General features: G+C 37.2%; 1 protein-coding gene across 1 annotated transcript in view; it reads right to left on the reverse strand.

Annotated features, from left to right (window-relative positions):
- CFAP54 (cilia and flagella associated protein 54) overlaps window positions 1–16,870 on the reverse strand; it is a 382,051-nt gene that overhangs the window by 160,257 nt on the left and 204,924 nt on the right. The window contains exons 47-49 of the mRNA XM_030819793.1: window positions 16,681–16,803; window positions 12,053–12,106; window positions 8,056–8,251 (exon numbers count right to left, since the gene is read on the reverse strand). Of these exons, the coding sequence (XP_030675653.1) occupies window positions 8,056–8,251; window positions 12,053–12,106; window positions 16,681–16,803 (373 nt within the window). The remainder of the gene's footprint in view (window positions 1–8,055; window positions 8,252–12,052; window positions 12,107–16,680; window positions 16,804–16,870) is intronic.

Consider the following 16,870-nt stretch of genomic DNA (forward strand, 5'->3'; position numbering starts at 1 on the left):
AATCATGTTCACTTATATGCATACTCCTCTCCTTTCTGAGCACCTGGCAAGCTATACTTCCTGGCCTCTTTGCACTTAAATATGGTCTTATCCAATTACATAAGAATTCCAGACTAAATTCCAGAGTTCCATTTAAGGGCTCGTGTGCCACCCTATGGCTTTCTAGGAAAGATCAGAGCAGAGTGTTTCAGATGGTGCACCTCCAAGATAGCAGCACTTGGGTACCTGAGTGGCTTTGCAAAACACAGCCCCTTGTCAATCTGAGCAAGAACTAAACCCTTGCTGTGTTAAGCCATGATATTTAAAGACTGATTTGCTACAACAGACCAGCTTAGCCTGACTTCTACAGGGGCTCAGTAGGCAAGAAGAGGAAACTCACATGGGAAATAGAACTGCTAGGAGCAAAGATGACAATTTGAACCCAAAATAATAACACTTAAGGAAGTGCAAGCAGAGTACCAAAAAATGCTTTCTGGAACTAAATGCTTTGTCAAAATGCAGATTCTTTCAATGTTCAGGCAGGTTTCAGGCAGATGTGCTTCCAGCAAAATCCCTGATCTAAAAGAATTAAGAGAAAGATCTCCAATCAAAAAATCAAATTTTCTAAAATAAAAGAAATAGATCTCTTATCTGCATTTATGGAAGCCAGAAGACTAGGATTAATATCTAGAAATACTGAGTAAAGGAGAGAAAATCTACATATTTAATTCTAAACAGGTAATTATATATGCAAAAAGTTAGTACTAAATAAAGTTATTGAAATTGAATGGAGATGCTAAGGGAAAACTAATAAGAATCTAGAAATAAAATCAACTAAAATCAGGAGTTGGATGTGAAGTGAGGTGATGTCACCTGCTAAAGCGAAAAGCACGAGAGAAAAAGGGAAACTGAAAGTTTTTCAAAGTCTTTAATTTGAGTGGAGTAGCCTGGTAAGTGAACTAGCTGCTATATTATCTACAAGTGATAGTAGAGAATATGGGACTAATTGTGAACTCCAGGAAGGGAACATAAAAAGGGCACAAAATATGAAAAAAATGAGAAAATATATTATGTTCTTGGATGGGAAGACAATAAAAATATATAAATTACATTAAAATTAATATAAGCATCTTAACGAATTCCAATGAAAAAGCCAAAAGTGCCTTTTGTCTTTTGTTGTAATAGTTTTCTTGTTTAGAATCAGATTGAATTACCTTGAAGTAAGGTAGAATATTCCTAAGAATATATGAGGAAAATAGGAAAAAGTGAAGGGTGAATAGTGATGACCTTAACAGACAAAAGTACTAATATTTTTCCAGATTGTTCTTTCAGGAATCATGAATCCAGCAATACTTCACCCCTTCTAGAACCCACAATCCATTGACACTACTAGTGTTTCACTGTTCCCTTTCCCTCTCTTCCCCCTGCCATCTCATCCCTCCTTACCCAGCTTTAGTTCCTTAGTCCATCAAACATAATCACTCTTGCAAACACCTTAAATTTCCTTGCCTGTCTCTCCTTTATGGCACCCACCTGGTCAATCCCCAAGCCCCTGCAAATCCAATTCTCTGTTGACATTCAGCACCCCTGAATTTTAATGTGGCTGGGAAAAATCCATGCCAACTCTTCTCACTTTAAATTCATACTAGAAATACAAAAAGGCTCTGCAAGCTGCCCAGAAGTCCTGCTCCATTTCCCTAGTCCATCTGCCCTCCTATGCTCTAAGACAACTACTCCATCCCTTCTCTTCACTCCTTAAATCTCCAACACTTCCTCCCCACTTCTCACTCAGTTGATGTCTTTGTTTCCTATTCCAATGAAGAAACCAAAGAAATTAGCAAATAATTTGCAAACATACCCACAATACATCTCTCCACCATTAGCATGTGAACCTATACACTCTGCCCTTCAACTTGTCATTATAGGTGAATTTTATGTTGCCATGTAGGGCCAAACCCTCCATTTGAGTACCAGTTCCATTCCCATCTTGCCTACTTAAGGGTATCATGTTAGGTATCTCCTCACTCCACACCTTGCACCATCATTATTTTCCCTCTTTCTATTTGATGATTCCCATCAAAACAAAAACAGACTGCTACTTTTTCAGTTTTTTTAAAAAAAAACCCTCTTTTGTCCCTTTCAGCAGCTTCCCCATTTATCTCCATTCACTCTGATTCCCCTGCACACATTCTGTTTGATTCCACTCCAATAAGGGTTAATTCAACAAAGTTTATCTTCTAGATTCTTCAATGACATTCTTTTTGTTAAGTCCAACCTCCATCTTCCTTGGCCTTTTGATTCAATTGATCACTCCTTCCTCCTCAAAACACCTTGTTCACTCATCCTTTCTCAGTCTCCTTTGTGGATTCTTCCTCATTTATTTGACCTCTTGCTGATGAACCCAAGCATTTATTCCTTCACCTGTCTCTTCTCCATCTAAACTCATTTCCATGGAGATGACGTGTGGTCTTAGGCCTTTAAATACCATCTATAGACTAATGATTGGGAAACATTTCTTAGTGTGGACTTCTCTCCCGAGCTCCAGAATCATATCTCAAACTACCTACTCTTTAGTTCCTCTCAGGTGCTTAATAGACATCCCACACTTAACATGCCCCAAAGTGAACTTCTGATCTTCCCTTTCAAATCTTTTTGACTCCACCTTCAAGGTATATCCAGAATCTGGCTACTTCTCACCAACTCCACTGCTACTACTCTTGTTGAAACCATCATAAGTTCTAACTTGAATTATTCAACAGCTTTCTAAAAAGAAATATGATTATGCTCTTACAATTATTCACCCTGTTCATTCCCCTAACCCCATAGCCTAACCTAGTCTCAATACAGAAACCAGAGTTAGGCTTTAGAAACTTAATTCTTCCTCTTAAAATTTTTCCAGTGGTATTCCAAAAGCCAAATATTTTATTATGACCTTCAAATCCTTTCATAAACACTCTGTTATCTCCCTGACAGCATCTCCTAGAACTTTCACCTTTGTTCACTGGCCTCCAGCTGTTCCTCAAGCATGCCAGGCACATGCCCATCTCAGGGTCTCGGTATTTGTTCCCTTTATCTAGAATACTCTTCCTCAGCAACTCACATCTCATTCCCTTCCTCTTTTAGATCTGTGCTCAAATATCATCTGTTTATTAAGACTCTTCCTAAAAACGCTATTTTAAATTACACCCCACTCCTGCACTCCCTAACCCCCTTTCCTGCTTTCCAAAGCACTTGTTACATGTAACCCACAATGCCTTTATTCATTTAATTTATTGTATTTTTCTACCATAACAAGTTTTAAGAGAGAATTTTTTGTGTTTATTTTCACTGTTATATTCTCAATTCTCAAACAACATAGGAGGTAATAAATAGTTTTCAGTTATAAAATCAAATTAACTATTTTATTAAAACAGGAAGCCAGGAAAATCAGTAGTCCAAAATAGAGAATCAAGAATCATACCCTATTTCACTTAACATAATGTCCTCCAGTTCTATCCATGTTGCTACAAATGACAGTTCATTCTTTTTTATGGCTGAATAATATTTCATTGTATATATACATCATATTTCCTTTATCCATTCATCCATTGCTGGACACTTAGGTTGATTCCATATCTTGGCTATTGTTACTAGTGCTGCAATAAACATGGCAGTGCAGGTATCCCTTTGATAAACTGATTTTCTTTTCTTTTGGATATATAGAAAAGATTTCTGGATCATATAGTAGTTCTACTTTCAGTTTTTTGAGGAACGACCATACTGTTTTCAATAGTTGCTGTACTAATTTACATTCCCACCAACAGTATATGAACATTTTCCTTTCTCCTCATCCTCCCCAGCATCTGCTGTTTTCTGTCTTTTTGGTAAAAGCCATTTTAACTGGGGTGTGATTATATCTCATTGTGGTTTTGATTTGTATTTTCCTGATTATTAGTGATGTTAAGTATTTTCTCATATGCTTTTTGGCCATTTATATGTCTTCTTTTGATAAATATCTATTCAGGTCTTTTGCCTACTTTTTATTTGAATTACTTGTGTTTCTTTTGCTATTGGGTTGTTTGAGTTAATTATATGTTAAGTGAAATAAGCCAGGCACAGAAAGAAAAACATTGCCTGTTCTCACTCGTATGTGGGAACTAAGAAAAAAATCATTTTCATGGAGGTAGAGAGAACAGTGGTTACTAGAGGCTGGGAAAGGGAGATGGGAAGGAAGGATGAAGAGAAATTCATTAATGGGTACAAAAATACAATTAGATAGAAGAAATAAATTCTGGTGTTTGATAGCACAGTAGGGTGACTACTGTTAACAAGAATGTATAGTATATTCCAAAACAGAAGAGAAGATTCAGAATGTTCCCAACACAAAGAAATGACAAGTGTTTGAGGTAATGGATATCCTAATTACCCTGATTTGATCATTACACATTTTATGTGTATATAAAAAAAACATATACCCCACATACATGTACAACTATTACATATTAATTTTTAAAGCTGTAAAATGAAAAAAAAGAATCATAACCTGGTACATATGAGAATTTATTATATAATGAATTTCTTATTTCAGTGATGAAAGGATAGATTTTTTAAATAAATGACAATGACACACTAGCTATTCATCAAAACTTACAAAGGGTATAACATCTCAGGGAAAAGAGATGTCCAAAGTCTGAAACACAGTAAGTAATGGTGAGCAAAGAAAACAGCAAATAAGTAGGTAAAGCTAAACAACTATTGAATGGAAAAAAAATAGTATAATGTATAAATATCAAATTAACAAAAAAAACTAAAACCTAAAGCTACCAAATCATAAAAGTAGGAAGGGGTGATCAGAACAAAATGATCTATGAAGAGGGTAGAGATACTAATTAACTTTAAATTTTAAGTTAAATATGATACATCAATTTCATTCCTAGATATATAGAAGCTCTTACTCATAAGCACTCAGAGACATATACAATAATGTTTATAGAAAACAGTCTAAATGTGTATCATCAGTACATGAAGAAATAAAGTGAAAATAAAGGAACCACAGCTACAAACATAAATATAGATAAATCTCAAAAACACATTGTTCAGGAGATTAACTTCTGGCATCCCAATGTGAAGAGCTCTATGAACCCACTTTATCATTAAATTAGTAAAAATTATTGGTTTTTTAATGCTTAAAGTCTCTGGAAATGATTCTAAGGCCATACAGCAAATGATTAAACATTTAATCAAGAACACTTACTAAAATGTGGTGAGAACAGTACTGCAAGTCTGTGGTATTTGGAGAAAGATGACTACTTCTCTTCCCTCTGCCTGTTCAATGAGATGGAAACTTCACTTCAAACTGGCACAACTAAGCAGACGGGGTTCCCTTGTTCCACCCAGCGTCACCAGCTTGTGGGACAGAGTCTCTAGCTTAAGCAAAGTAACACTGAGAACACAGGAGCCCCTCTAAGTCTTTTTCCCAACTTGTAAGTGTAGTGAACAAAGAAAATAATAAAGATTGAAATAGATAATAATAAAACAGAGAACAGAAGAAAAAGTAGAAGAAATCAACAAAATTGAAAAACCTATAGCTAGACTGAGAAAGAAAAAGGGAGAAGACTCAAATTAATAGAATTGGAAATGAAAGAGGAAACATTACTACTAACCTTACAGAATTTGAAAAAAGAATTATAAAGGAATACTATGAAAAAATTGTAAGCCAATAAATTAAATAACACAGATGAAATGGATGAATTCCTAGAAAGACACAAACTACCAAAACTGAGTCAAGAAATAGATAATTTTAAGAGAACTACAACAAGAGATTGAATTGCTAATCAAAATGCTATCCACAAATATAAGTTCAAGCTCAGATGTCTTCACTGTTGAATTCTACCAAACATTTAAAGAAGAGTTATATCAATTTTTCACAAACTCTTCTAAAATATAAAAGAGGAGGGAACACTTCCCAACTCATTCTATGAGGCTATATTAATTATGCGTTTACATTTTCTGTATGTCTCAAGACCAGCCTGGCCAACATGATAAAACCCATTTCTAATAAAAATACAAAAATTTAGCTGGGCATGGTGACAGGAACCTGTAATCCCAGTTACTCAGGAGACTGAGGCAGGAGAATTGCCTGAACTTGGGAGGCAGAGGTTGCAGTAAGCTTGGATCGCACCATTGCACTCCAGCCTGGGTGACAAGAGCAAAACTCCATCTCAAAAAAAAAAAAAAATTCTGTACGTCTGATGTAGAAATGATAACATTTGAGGCCTTGCTGACCTCCCAGTTCCTAGAGATGATAAAAGACTCACCTGTGAGCACACCTTTCATATGCAAACTAAAGAGCCCATGCCCCCACCACCTCCTTTATTAGGCTCTTACCCCAGGCCACCCTTCCCCTGCCCTAATCAACCCAAGACCAGTTATCAGATATCTAGAGACAGCCCCTATGCCCCCAGGGCTCACTGAAATTATTCAAACTAAAATTATTCAAATACTAAGCCTGTTCACCCTGCTTTATCCATCCATTTGCATAGCAACCACAGTAAAGGCTCTTGCTTATGTTTCCCTCGCACTGCCCTCTGCCTCCTGAGACACAGACAAGCTCTCCTATGTTTCCTTCTCCCACAGTGGTGTGGCACACCCTTCCTCTTGGAAACTGTAACTATTTTTTCAGTGGCAGTCATCTGATCTGTTGGTCTCACCATACCTGAATAATAAAACCTACATTTTAAAATAGAGGCCCCAGAATTACTCTGATATCAAAACTAGACAAAGACACTACAAGAAAACTGCAGACCAATATCTCTTATGAGTATGAATGCAATAATCTTCAACAAAATGCTAGCAAACAGAATCTAACAAGTAAAAAGAATTATTGGCCACGCGCAGTGGCTCACACCTGTAATCCCAGCACTTTGGGAGGCAGAGGCAGGCAGATCACTTGAGATCAGGAGTTCGAGACCAGTCTGGCCAACATGGTGAAACCCTGTCTCTACGAAAACTACAAAAAATTAGCTGGGCATGGTGGCAGGCGCCTATTGTCCCAATTACTTGGGAGGCTGAGGCAGGAGAATCACTTGAACCCAGAGGCAGAGGTTGCAATGAGCTGAGCTTGCACCACTGTGCTCCAGCCTGGGCAACAGACTGAGACTCCATCTCCAAAACAATAATAATAATAATAATAATAATAATAATAAATAATAATAAACCTTGATTAAGTGGGACTTATCCCAAGAATGTAAGGTTGGTTAAACATCCAAAAATCAATTAATGTAACACACCATATCAATAGAATAAAAAGCAAGAACCACATAATCATCCCAATAGATGCAGATAGAGCATTTAACAGAATTCAACACTCTTTCATGATAAAAATCACTTGACAAACTAAGAACAGAAGAGAAATTGCTCAACCTGATAAAACATATCTATGAAAAACCCACAGTTAACATCATACTGAATGGTAAAAATCACCTATTTTTAAGGTACCATCTAATACAATTGAAAATTTCCCTGTGGCCTATAAATGGGTTATATACCCCATAGAAAGATACACTATGTCATCTGGGTATGTTGCACTGTGGCAATCTTCCTTGGAAACGCAGTGCATGTGCACCAGTGCAGGTGCACATTCCTTCCTATTCAATCATTCCTCTATTGGTGCATATGCACTTTGCTGCCAAGGAACATTCATGGGGGATGATCATGGCCTAGAATACTATACAGTCAATATAATGGACCAAAGCAAAGCAGTAGACTTGGAGTGATTTCAGTGAAGTTTTTTTGCATGGGAAATATCAGATACGGAAAAATGTGAATATACCATTTTGTAAATAAATGATAAATCCTATCATGTATGTGTATATATATGATAGTGTATTATATATAAAGCATATGAATATGGATATATATAAACATGTATGTATATGCATACGCCTAGACATTAAGTACATATGTGTGTCATTAAATGAGCATAGAGAAAACTGTGGAAGAATATATACTGTATCATTTATATAGATTAGTGGGGGCTGGGAGAATAGTTAGGGAAAGGGAGGAGAAAGGGAAATAAGCAAAAAATAAAACAATTACCTTTCAAGTTTGGTAGGTTTGGTTTGCTCCTGTTGGTAATTACTGTCTTAAATTTATTTTCTGGGACACAATTTATTGTCGCAGCCACACTTAGGAAAAAGTATGCTTTAACAAAATTAAACTTATTTAAGAGATGCGGTTGGCCAATTGTAACCAGAACTGCAGGCAAGCCTTTATTTCTTAATTGATCAATTGCCTAAAAAATGGAAAAAAGAGAAAATTAGAAAAATACTTTTTCAGATATTATTATCTTCATTCTTTTGCAGTCCACATTTGGTGTTGGATGAAGGGATATAGGGCTGGGCACGGGGTATTGTAAATGGGAGGTCTATTGAGAGAGGCATGTAACGTTGGAACTGTCTCAACAGTCTAACAATGCTTCTGCTGTTCCCCACCAATTTCTAACCTGTGCCTCATGAGGCCAGCTCTGCCATCGTGGCAGAGTAAACCTGGTCCTCAGAGTGAAGGATGGGATCCTTTATCAAAACAGACAAACTGAAAGCTCATTAGACACACACATCGGCTACTCTGCTTTAGTGTAAGTAAATCAGAGATACTATGACAGGAACAGGAAAAGATGGGCAGACAAGCAATTCCCCACCCAGCTTAGAGTCCACCATCAATCATTAGAACCCCTTCTCATATACACCCTCAACTCCCTGGGTCCTCGCCTATCCAAACACACTTCCTTAGCAAAATAGCAGCTCAAATTCTGAAATCCAACTCTAAGCCCTCTTACGGTCTGCATCCCTGGGGTGGAAAACGGCTGGAGAAAATCACACAATCATACAAATTGTCCCATTTTAAGTACCCAACCAAACCTCAACGCTGCCTGGTAATATTCCAATATTTTGCCAGTCCATTCACCCTCTCTCTCTTTCTTAGACAACCATTTCGTGCCCTTCTCTCCTCTAAATTCTAACTCTTCCTTCCCTGGTCTCCTCCCAGCCAATGACCTTGCTTCCTCCATTTCACTAGGAAAACTTAAGCAGTCAGAGTAGAGCAAACTCCTCCATCCGTTTCACCCACCTGAGCATCTGCCCCCAACAGTTCTACCTTCCTTTCTGCTACCTAAGGCTGGCATTACCACTTAGGCCATCATTCCTTTCTCCAATGGGCTACACAGCCATTCTCTCCTATATCATAAATATGCTAATCTCTACAGAAACATTCCTATCAGCACACAGCCATGCTTCATCTCCTCCATTTTAATAACCCAAAAACTCTCTATATCCCAACTTCCTTCTCCAGCCACTACCCCATTCTTTCCTCCCCTTCACAGCAACACTCTGAAGAGTTCCAGTTTCTCTCCTTTCATTTGCTCCTAAACCCACTCCATCCCTACATCTTAACCCTTTGGTCAAATCCACTGATGGCCTACACTTGGCTAAATCTAATGGTCAATTATCAGTCTTTGAATACCATGTTACTTCTGATCTGATGCCATTATTTTATATACCAATTAAGCTGTCACATGCTATCAACTGTAAAATGCATTCTGATTTTAGAGACATTAAATGTGAAAAAAATTCAAGTTTAAGACTCAGTGTATTACTGTATTTGATTCATCATCAAAATTTGATACTACTGATCACCCACTCTTTCCAAACATGCTTTCTCCTCTTGGCTTTCAGGCCACCACACTCCCTTGGTTTCCTTCCTATCCTACTGGCCTCTCCTTTTCTGTCTTCTTTGCTGGTTCTTCTTCTTCTCCTATACCTCTTAATATTGGACTGTCCTGGAACTTAGTGCTCTTCCTTCTCCTCATTTCCTCCCCTTAGGTGATCTTAATGAGGCTCATGGTTTTAATTTCATCTGAATGCTGATGAAATCACAACTTCTTCGCTGTAGCTCCAACCTCTCTTCTGAACTCCAAATTCACAGAATCAACTTCTGACTCAACTCCTCCACTTGGATGTCTAACAGATATCTCAAACTCAACATCTCTAAACTCAGTATCTCCAGCACGCACACGTGCATGTGCACACATACACACACACACACGCATACACACACAACATAAGTGCTTTGAGGTTTGGGAATTTGTATTATGGTTGACTGATGTATTTGATTGACAGCATCAGAACAGTACCTGGCACATGGTGGGCTCAACAGATTAGGAAAAGTAATCCCTTTATGGCATAAATCAGTCAGGACATACTTCTGCTCAAAATTCTCCAGTGGCTCTACATTTTGCTCAGATAACAGCCTAGTTACAATGGCCCTACAACCCCTTCTCAATGTGACCTCTCTGACCTTATCTCCTACTGCTCCCATCATTCACAGAGCTCTAGCCACACTGGCTTAGATGTCCCTCGCCAAGTTAGGCAATCTTGTCTCAAGGCCTTTGCACTTACCTTTCCCTCTTTTTAGATTGTTCCTTCTCCAGATTTCATATGACTTGCACCTTTAGCTGTTTCAGATCTATTCACAAAAGCCACTTCAGTGAAGACTAACCTGATTACCCCATTTAAAATTACCATCTCCAACCTAGACCCATGCTCCCAATTCCCTTTATGCACAGCTGCATTTATTTTCTCCCACAGCATGGTTCTCCGTCTAATGCACTATATAATTTACATATTTATAATATATTTACGTATATATCATGCTTTATTACTAGTCTTGCCCATTAAAATACAAGCTCCATGAGAGCTTGGAGTTTTTCTATATTGTTGATTGACTAATGTTGATTGACAGCATCAGAACTAATGTTGATTGGCAGGCTATTGCCTTGCACACAATAGGCTCTTGATTTTGTTGTTGAATTAATACATAAGGCAGATGTTGGGACTATCTATTCCAGAGAAAAAGAAGAGAAACTATTTGCCTTATGTAAACAAAAAAATTCCATTGTTTGGAAGAGCTTGAAGCATGAAACTTCAGATTGGTTGGGAGGTTTCTCTTGTCTTTTCTCTCCACAGCAAACGGTGATTTAACGAGCCTTGACAATTATACACAAACACTTGAGGATCAAAAGAAGATTAATCAGTAATACTATTTAACACTCCCTTCTTTCCCTTTATGCAAAAAAACATAATCTGAAGAGTCTTAAGCAGACCAACGGTACTGTTTTAACTAATTAGCTAATAGAAACCGAGTTTCCATTATACTGTTAGTCTCTTTTTGAATAAAAAGAAATCATCAGACAGACATTCTTTTTATACCAAAAACCACTCCCTAAGGAAGTGTTTTAGGATGCTCTGGTGTTTAAGATGAGAAAGAAAGAAATATTCTTAGACATTCCAGGGTCTTGGAACACTAAAATGAAATAAGAATATGTATTTCTATCTTTCTAATACCAGTTATTTCATTTCAGGCAAATTGCTTATAAATTAAAACAAATTTTTAGGAAAAAAAAAACAATGAATCATCTGAAGGATAATTAAAAGTGAACTTTGTGGAATAAAATGCACAATAATAGAAAAGTAATAAGATTACATTTAATAAAAGTTAGATATAGTCCTATTAAAATTATGGAAGACAAAAATAAAGCAATTTTGAGAAAATATCTCTCAAAATTATTTAATTAAAAATAAATACCTTACTTAATGCTGTTTCCTAGCACTTAAAAAAATAAAAACCATGTGTATCTATCTGCATTAACTGTTGTCTGGTTCTATGAACTCCTTCCCCATCCATAGCCCCCTTTAACAACTGAAGAAGAGTTGTGCCACAACTCTTCTGCTCTAACACTTTCTAGGAGGGATAGACTGCCAATACTCCTAACTCTTTTTAAATTATTATTTCAAGATATTCAAATATTACTAGGTCATCCAGTGCTTAAATCCCAATCATTCCATTAGTGACAGGAACGAATATATTTAGATGGGCAGTAGAATCCTCTTTTTGTGAAAGATACTGGGAAAAAAAAAAGAAAAGAATATTACATAGCAGATTTTCAGAATCAAAGACTATATCAACCAAATAGATAAGAATGACTCAAAAATTATCCACACTTAGGAAAACCATGTTTATAAAATATTATTATCCTTACCTGCATATTTTCTTTACTGGTAAGAGGTTTTCCTGAGTCAAATGATTGAAATATCTGTCAAAATACAAAATAGTAACAGCAAGAACAAGATTATTTGAGTATTCTTTTAAATAAAACATTTAATGTGTTCTAAAATTATTTTAATTATCATTTTTATTGAAAAAGTAATTTATGCTCTAGTCAGAAAAGGTAAATATTGTATAAAGAAAGTAAAAATCATACATAAGTCAACTTCCTTTAAGAAATACAATGTTAATATTTAATGTTTTTCCTACTTCTTTTTGACGTATTTTATATATATATATATATTTTTTTTTTTTAGACGGAGTCTCGCTCTGTTGCCCAAGCTGGAGTGCAGTGGTGCCATCTCAGCTCACTGCAAGCTCCACCTCCCAGGTTCACACCATTCTCCTGCCTCAGCCTCCCAAGTAGCTGGGACTACAGGTGCCCGCCACCACACCCAGCTAATTTTTTGTGTTTTTAGTAGACACGGGGTTTCACCATGTTAGCCAGGATGGTCTTGATCTCCTGACCTCATGATCCACCCGCCTCGGCCTCCCAAAGTGCTGGGATTATAGGCGTAAGCCACTGTGCCTGGCCGATGTATTTTAAATTTTTAAAAATAGATTTGTATTCCATGTTCACTAAACATTACATCATAATTTTCTTCCCATATCATTATTTGTAAACTTCAATCTAATGTGTAGGTGATACTTTATCCTATGAGTGTAGCCTAATAACCTCTTTCCTATTGCTGGACATCTCAGGGAGCCACTTCCCCATCATTATCCCATCATTCAGCCCTAGTTTAAATAACACTGATGACTATTTTGTCTATATTTCTGATTATTGCTTTAGGATAGATTCCTGGAAGCAGAATTTCTGGGTCAAAAGATACGAATATACTGAGAAAAGTGAAAGAGTCTGGCTCAATTTACACTCCCACCTACACTGAATGAAAATGTCAGAATTATTGCACTTTTAACAACAGTGAGCATTATCACTTACAAAAATCTTTACCAGTTTGAGATAAAATTGTATTGCTTTTCAGGATAAATATTTTTGGTTGTTTTTTTCCTTTTTGGTGTATTACTTGTCATTATATTTGGCTCTAAATATAATGTTGCATTAGGAAACATTTCGTTTATTTGCCACAGGAGACTGATGTATCTAGTAGGATGCATCTCTCTTGGTATAGAAGGCCCTTTTTAAAAGATTCCCATTGGTAGAAACCAACAGCGATGTCCCTCTGCCCCTCCCTCATCCCCCTTGGTCACCAGGAAGTCACCAACAGCTTCCATGGACAGGTTGCTCACACGTAGATGGTGTCCTACTCAAGTACTTGTACCTCTTTGCCTGGCCACAAGAATGTTCAGGAGAGGCTAGAAGTGCAGAGAATAAACCTTACCAAAGAAGAACAGAAGTGTTCTACCCAGTCTCTCTGAGAGCCCCAGTTACCCATATTGGTGACCTTCTCGTTCACGCTCTCTGGATTGGTTTTCCCCACTTCCCTATCCTTACTTCCTTGAATCACTTCCCAAAGACACTACTGTTCCTAAATCCTACTCAGGATCTGCTTTTAAGGGAACCTCCCAAAACAATACATCACAGATAGCTTTTATTGAAAAAGTATTGGTGTTTTAAAAATTTTTCCCTTCTTTGAAGATATTCTTTATTACCCATAATACATTGAAAAGTGAGTAACTGAATCCAAGGGGAAATCCTTGGTGGTATAAATTAAAGACAGTTTAATAATGGGACTTTAGATTTGATGATAAGAGCAGAATACCAATATGAGTATAATGCTAAAATACAGAATTTTTTAAAGGCCTGTGAAAAGTTCAATAGTAATCTGTAGGACTTTTTCAGTTACTTCTTTTACAAGTGAAACTTAATTCATTAATCCCTTCTTTAAATAACTAGCCTGCAGCTTAATAACATTGGCACCTATTTTAATTATAAATCCTGAACACATTTCCTCTTTTAATTACAGTTTTTAAATTCCCAACTGAAGCTGGAAAGCTGCAAATTAACTTTGAGAATACAAAATCTGAAATCAGAATCTATTGGGAGATAGATTCACCCATACATTTATCTTACGAAAACTAGTTGATAAAAATGAAGTTTGGAATCTACTTGTAAAAATGTTTCTGACCTTTTGTTTATTTATTTCAGTGAAAGCAGTGACCATTGAAAACTCTCTCTTGTTTCTCATCCTACCCAACTGGTTTCTCTTTCCTTCTCATCCTCCTGGACTCTAAATGTGAGTGACCCTAATGTCTAGTCCTCTGACTTCTGCTTTTCTCTATCTGCCTCATCCCCAGCTGAATTCATCCAGTTCAGTGATTTTAAATCTCTCTTCTAGCATTCTCAAATGTGTCCCTGCAACCCCAACCTCTCCACTGAATTCCAGACCCTATATGATCTGCACCTAACTAGGCTGCGTTTCCACCTGGATGTCTACTGGGAATCTCATACTTAACATGTTCAACCCCTGTCTAGAGCAGTATTCCCCATCTCAGTACATGAAAACATCTTCCTATCAGTTGCTCAGGTTGAACACTCTGTAGTCATCCTTGCCTCCTTTCTCTTACATCCTGTATCCAAACCATTATCAGCAAATGCAGCTAGCTGTACCTTCACAACACACGCAGAACGGGACTGCTGCTCACTCCCTTCAGCACAATCATCTCAGTCACTATTATGCCCCACCCAGATTATCTGCAACAGCCTCCTAACTGGTCTCCCAATGTATACCCCTGCCCACCCACAGCCTCTTCCCCAATAGTAAGCAGTGTCCTTTCATATTTAATTCCTATCATGTCACTTCTCTGCTCAAAACTCTGCGCAGTTTCCCATCTTATTTAGAGAAAATTCCAGTCCTTATCAAGCCCTATAAGGTCTTACATGATCTGACTCCTAGGTCCCCCTCCTTCTCCTCCTCCTCCTTCTCCTCCTCCTCCTCATTACAGCCTCACTTTGCCTACTTGGTTTTCCTCAACCACATCTTGCAAGCATCCCTTTTAGAACCTTTGCCCTTGCAGTTCCTCCTACTTGGAAGGTTGTTCCCTCAGATCTTTCCATGGCTCACTTCCCTCAAAACTTGCTATTATAGAGATTCTCCAAACCACTTTGAATAAAACAGCACTCCACTGCCCTGGTCACTCTCCATCCCCTCAACTCTGCTTGATTGTCCTTGATGGCTGTGTATATACCTGACATACACTTATGTGCTTAATGTATTTGGTGTTTGTCTTCCTCACTGGACTGTAAGCTCCAGGAAAGCAGGAGCCCCCCTGTTGTCTTTCTACTGCTCTATCTCCATGCCTGGAATGGCACCTGTATTCAATAAGCACTCAAAAAATATTTTTTAACTAACGTGTTAACTGAGGAGCAAGAAAGAAAATATTGCCAATTTAATCCAGGTAAGATGATACTTAATTTATGCCACAGAAAATGAGCAAAACAGTCAACTGACTCCAATCTCTCTCTCTTTCCCTCTCTATGTGTCTCTCTCTATCCATCTATCTATCAATCTCACACAGATATATGCATATATGTGGATGTATATACATACATACTCATGCACATACATGTATCCAATTGCCTAATAAACATCCCTCTTGGGATGTTCTGTGGATAGCCTCACCCCCATTACAATAAATTATAATGCTGTAGCAGTCATATGGAGTAATAAACAGGTACATTTTAGGGGAATACTCTGAGGTAATGATCATATTATATGTAAATATAATGTCAGCTTATGCTAGTGGTTTTCAAGACTTATAGCTCATTCTCCAGGTTGCTTTAGGTCCTCCAAATTTGAATCCAACCAGCTGGTATTGTGCCTATCAGTCTCACTCCTCACACACACACACTCTCCCAGGCAAACCAACTTGCTACCTTCTCCCATTTCCTTTATTGCTGGTCTAGGAGGGTGCAAGCATCTGCCTGAAGCATGACCACCCAGTGATTCCCAGATCACCATGAAGACCAAAAGAGAGGAAAATAATAGCTTCCTCTGATTTAATTTATGCTTTAAACATCAACTCCATTATTCATTTTCAACGATGCTTCAATTATCTAGTTTATAAATACAAATTAAACAAGCCAGGTAAAAACTATCTCCTAAAATCAAAAAAGGTTAGACAATGTGGAGGAATGTTTTCTCCTCACTGAAATCAGAAGAAATTTGAACACATTCTTAAAACTTTAGTATAAAGTATGAAAATCAAAGAGATCCAAATAAGATAAAAGGAAAGACTATTTTGATTTAAAATATTAACCAGAAATTATAATGTTAGACCCAAAAAACTAAGCAGTAGTAGCTGATAAATGTGCCTAGTGAGACTGCCCATGGTAACTATAATAAAAAGCAACATGCAGCATCCCTGAGTCAGAATTCGATTGCAAAAACTACTCCAAAACCATGCTCCCTCCCCCCTGACACCCTTCCAACCCAGACAAATGAAACCTCATAAAATCCTGATGTTAGTTGTAACCAGGCTCAACAAAGAGGGCTAAAATACCAGAGATTGTAAATACACTTTCGTGGAAATGTTCCTTACATTTTAGGAATGTATCCCTCATAGGTAAAGAAATTGCTTTGAATCAAATTGTCAGGTTACCTTCATTTTTCCAGTGGCTTTATAGCCTGCGGGTATTGAACAAGGCATGTTTTTTCCATAGAAAATTTGGGATATCTCATAAAAGGCTTCAGAAAAGAATCTCAAATCTATAAGGACTTCTATCTGTAAAGGAAAAGAAATAATGAGGTACTTAATTAAACAATTTGTTTTACTTAGAAAACAAAAGTAT

This window comes from Nomascus leucogenys, chromosome 10 (genome assembly GCF_006542625.1).
Source record: "Nomascus leucogenys isolate Asia chromosome 10, Asia_NLE_v1, whole genome shotgun sequence".
Lineage (NCBI taxonomy): Eukaryota > Metazoa > Chordata > Mammalia > Primates > Hylobatidae > Nomascus > Nomascus leucogenys.